Below are 4313 nucleotides of genomic sequence, written 5' to 3'. Positions count from 1 at the left end.
TACTATGTTATTACTAATTTTATGTATAACTATATTACTAATTGTATTTATTTGATGTATTACTGTTATTACTAATTTTATTTTTTATGCATTTATTTATTTTATGTATTACTGTTATTACTAATTTTATGCATTACTATATTGATAATTTAATTTATTTTATGTATTATTGTCTATATTACTAATTATATTGATTTTATCCATTACTATGCTATTACTAATTTTATTTTATGTATTACTAATTTTATTTACTATTTTAATTTACATTACCATTTTAATTTACTATAATCTATTTTTTTATCGTTCGTTTTATCCATTTATTTACATTATGATCTAGTTATTTATATTGGTTTATTATTTTATTGTTTATTATTTTCAAAGAGCCCTGATTGATCACATCTACATATCACCACTACCAGTCAGGATCTGAGTGACTCAGAACCCTGGTGACCTCCAGATGGAGCCACACAGGAGACCAGCAACGTCCTAAAGAAAAGAAAGAAATGCTCATTACTACTTTGTTCATAAAACAATATTGATTGAAATATTTATTAACAGTTTGCAGAATTACAGTACATGTCAAGCACAAACTCAATACAAAGACTGTTAACTGCAAGTGGACGACCCAATTAAGCATTACACTTGTTTACAAGAGGGTCCACCATGTTCAATTCTTCAAAACATTTAGAGACGTACAAATAAGACACTTCTATATAGTCAAAGAACAGAACAGGAATTCATCATAAAGGAGGTAAAAAGGGAAAATAAACGTATACAGTGAGGGGAAAAAGGGAGTCACATGTCTTAATGACTGTTGGTAGGGCGTTCCACATTTTGGTGGCATAGGAGTGAAAATAATTTAGTCCCTTGTTTGTGCCGAATCAGGGTTGTACATGGTTCGTTGCACTCCCTCTGGTGTTGTGGGTGTGGACTTCGTTAACATAAAGGAAGTATCTAGACAGGTACATGGGTATCTTGGTGGTGTATCGAATCTTGTGGACCAGACCCATTGCAAGATGCTGTACTCTGTCGTCGACCCTAAGCCATTCCAGCCTGTCAAAGTGGGCAGGAGTGAGGTAGGTTCGGGGGGTGAGGCCAAGTAGGAGCCTGACCAGTTTGTTTTGGGAGGTCTGGAGCCTAGTTTTAAGGGCCTTTGAGGTGCTGTGGTACATGCATAGTCAAAGAAACCTTGTACGAGGGCTCCTGTTAAGGTCTTCAAGGTGTTTTTGTTGACCAGTGAGGAGATCCTGTAAAGGAATCTTGTTCTTTGGTTGACTTTTTTGATTACGTTGGTGGCCATTTTATCACCGGAAAGATTAGCCTCCAGGATGGAACCTAGGTAGGTAATTTCATCTTTACGTGTGATAACATTGTCACCAACTCTAACCAAGAAGCCATTTGCCTTGCTGAGATTACTATTAGATCCAAAGAGAATGGATTCAGTTTTTCCCAGGTGTAAAGATAGTTTGTTATCAGCGAGCCAGGTGCAGATTCTACCGAGTTCAGAGCTGAGGGCCTTTTCAACCTGCAGTTTGTTCCTGTCCGAGACTAGCAGTGCCGAGTCATCTGCGAACAGGAACAAGTTGCAGTCACAAGCTGATGTCATGTCATGATCATAGTGTGTGCGTGTGTTGTATAGTTACCTTGCTGTGATGTAACTCCAAAGGTGATCAGAAATAGTTGCTCCATCGGCTAGAAACGTGCTCTTCACCGGCATGATGATCTTGTTCCTAAAAAAAGTCTATAGTCAACCCTAACTGATTACAGAACATGATATAAAAAAACACAACTAGAAGGATTTAGGCCTGTCACAATTACCTAATCGCCAAGTATTTGAGATACCTTTTTAGAGATTAGTCATAATCGTCTCCATGTTGAAAATGTTCATATATTGTCAAACATTTTAAAGAAATAATGGAAGCAACCGATCTACAAGCTCTAAACGTGTCACTTTGTAATTTTCTTCTCTTTTAGTGTATAAAGTTGTTGAATTATGCCATGTGCAGCTTTTTGTTTACAAAGCCTACAAAAGCCAAAGTTTTATTTAGAATGTTATGTTATGACGCAATTAAATTGTTACTAGTAATTTATTTGAGAAACAATTAAATCGGCCATTATAAAACCTCAAATTCCGACAGGCCTAAACGGGTTCCAGTGATGTCTACCGAACCTTCCAGCTCCATCCGAGCCTCCCAGAAGTCCTCAGCGGAAACAGGAAAGCTTCGGATCTCGGGCATCGGCTGAGATCTCCATTCTAACAAAGAACGAAAGACAGACAGACAGACACACACGCACCCCAAATTAGCTTTGCTGTGTGTGTGGGTGTGTGTCCTGTCACAACATACACATGCACTTACAGTAACGTTTAAGAATAGGGATTGACCGATTATCGGCAACGGACGATTATTGGCTTTTTACTATAAAGCCTATAAAAAAGCCCCAACCCTAAAGCGGTTCGTACTGTCGAGTTCCTCACCGAAGCGGTTCGTATATGTTGAGTTCCTCTCCGAAGTCCTCCAGCGTCTACCCAGATCTCCGTCCTCTGTCCTCCCATCCATCCAGGCCCAGGTCCGAAGTCCTCCAGCGTCTACACAGATCTCCGTCCTCTGTCCTCCCATCCATCCAGGCCCAGGTCGGAAGTCCTCCAGCGTCTACCCAGATCTCCGTCCTCTGTCCTCCCATCCATCCAGGCCCAGGTCCGAAGTCCTCCAGCGTCTACCCAGATCTCCGTCCTCTGTCCTCCCATCCATCCAGGCCCAGGTCCGAAGTCCTCCAGCGTCTACCCAGATCTCCGTCCTCCCATCCATCCATGGACAGACCTGCAGATCTCTAGAGGCTCCAGCTGCGTCTGCCATTTCCATCCTGAGAGAGAAAGAAGAAAGCATTAGCTCTACAAGCTCACAACACGTTGCAACGCGGTGTGAGCTTGTAGATCTGCTATTTTTGCTGAACGCTCCCTCAGAATAGGGATGCTGGGGTTGAAGTGGTAGTGTCATTAAGACTTTGATTAGCTTGGAAGGCTGACAGACATTCAACCACAGTGCCACTAGGAGGCATCAACACATGTACAGTCCTCAACATCTTTTGTCATTTTTTATTCAAGTGCTTCTAAAAGCAGATGAGATATTGACTCTCAAACTATTGTGCAGAGTCATTTAGATTTATCATAAAATATTTAAAACATTTGGATGACTGTAGTAAATGATGCCATTCTTCGTGCCATAACAGTACAAAAGCAGTTATCCATCCTCAGAAACAAGCCATAACTATTCCTACTCACAGCTCATCAGAGTCCTCTGAGGAAGCCCCCGGGGGGGGGGAGCTTTGGAACGGATCTCTGTCCGGGAACATCAGCTCGTCTATCGATATCTCCATTCTAACAAAGAAAGAAAAGAAAAAAAACACACCAAATTAGCTTTGCTCTGTGTGTGCATGTGTGTGTGTGCGTGTACCCTGTCCAGCAGTGGCGTTCCAGCGACGTCTACCCAGATCTCCGTCCTCCCATCCATCCATGGACAGACCTGCAGATCTCTAGAGGCTTCAGCTGCGTCTGCCATTTCCATCCTGAGAGAGAAAGAAGAAAGCATTAGCTCTACAAGCTCACAACACGTTGCAACGCGGTGTGAGCTTGTAGATCTGCTATTTTTTGCTGAACGCTCCCCCCAGAATAGGGATGCTGGGGTTTTAAGACTTTGATTAGCTTGGAAGGCTGACAGACATTCAACCACAGTGCCACTAGGAGGCATCAACACATGTACAGTCCTCAACATCTTTTGTCATTTTTTATTCAAGTGCTTCTAAAAGCAGATGAGATATTGACTCTCAAACTATTGTGTGTCATTTAGATTTATCATAAAATATTTAAAACATTTGGATGACTGTAGTAAATAGTGCCACTAGGAGGAATCATACTGCCATGCTATACTTCGTACCATAACAGTACAACAGATATCCATCCCAACAAGAAATATTCCTACTCAGATCAGAAGAAGTCCTCCAGGAGGGAAGCTTTGGAACGGATCTGTCCTTCCACGACGTCTACCACGACCCATCCACCCTAAGAAAGAAAGAACGAAAGATTAATTTAAGTGACCAAGAGCCAGATATACGTACATTGTGTCCTTTCACATCATACACAAAATGTATAGAGAACATTTAAAACAGAAGCCGACCATACCACTCACAGTAATGGAAAAGTCTAAGTGGTTTCTTACTTTGAGCCGCCTTCACAGCCCCCCCATGCAGATTCATCCATGGACAGCGAGAACTGCAGATGTCCACCTGTAGGGGCTCCGGTTGAGCCTTGCAGCATC

At 41.7% G+C, this 4313-nt stretch overlaps 1 protein-coding gene across 2 annotated transcripts; it reads right to left on the bottom strand.

Annotated features, from left to right (window-relative positions):
* Positions 1–4313, bottom strand: LOC308310237 (uncharacterized protein). Of its 2 annotated transcripts, XR_013963476.1 has the most exons (5): positions 3281–3558; positions 2477–2862; positions 2171–2254; positions 1644–1741; positions 1–486 (listed from the first exon to the last, which is right to left on the bottom strand). XR_013963476.1 is itself a non-coding variant. In XM_080756466.1 (4 exons), exons 3-4 carry the CDS (start codon positions 3373–3375, stop codon positions 2652–2654), a joined length of 306 nt encoding a protein of 101 aa, XP_080612592.1. In that variant the 5' UTR covers positions 3376–3564; positions 3978–4057; positions 4215–4313; the 3' UTR covers positions 2577–2651. The 2 variants fall into 2 exon arrangements, 1 of the variants encoding a protein (XP_080612592.1); XM_080756466.1 differs by lacking the exons at positions 1–486; positions 1644–1741; positions 2171–2254 and adding exons at positions 3978–4057; positions 4215–4313 and having other exon boundaries at positions 2577–2862; positions 3281–3564.

The sequence above is a fragment of the Protomyctophum bolini genome (assembly GCF_963924005.1).
Source record: "Protomyctophum bolini genome assembly, chromosome: 22".
Classification (NCBI taxonomy): Eukaryota; Metazoa; Chordata; class Actinopteri; order Myctophiformes; family Myctophidae; genus Protomyctophum; species Protomyctophum bolini.
This window is presented reverse-complemented; position numbering and strand designations above follow the sequence as displayed.

Excerpts from the sequence above, each read along its gene's own strand:
- LOC308310237 (XM_080756466.1), bottom strand. The coding sequence starts at position 3,375 with ATGGAGATATCGATAGACGAGCTGATGTTCCCGGACAGAGATCCGTTC. Across the intron at positions 2,863-3,280 it reads TCAGAGGACTCTGATGAGCT|GATGGAAATGGCAGACGCAG; the intron begins GTGAGTAGGAAT and ends TTTCTCTCTCAG.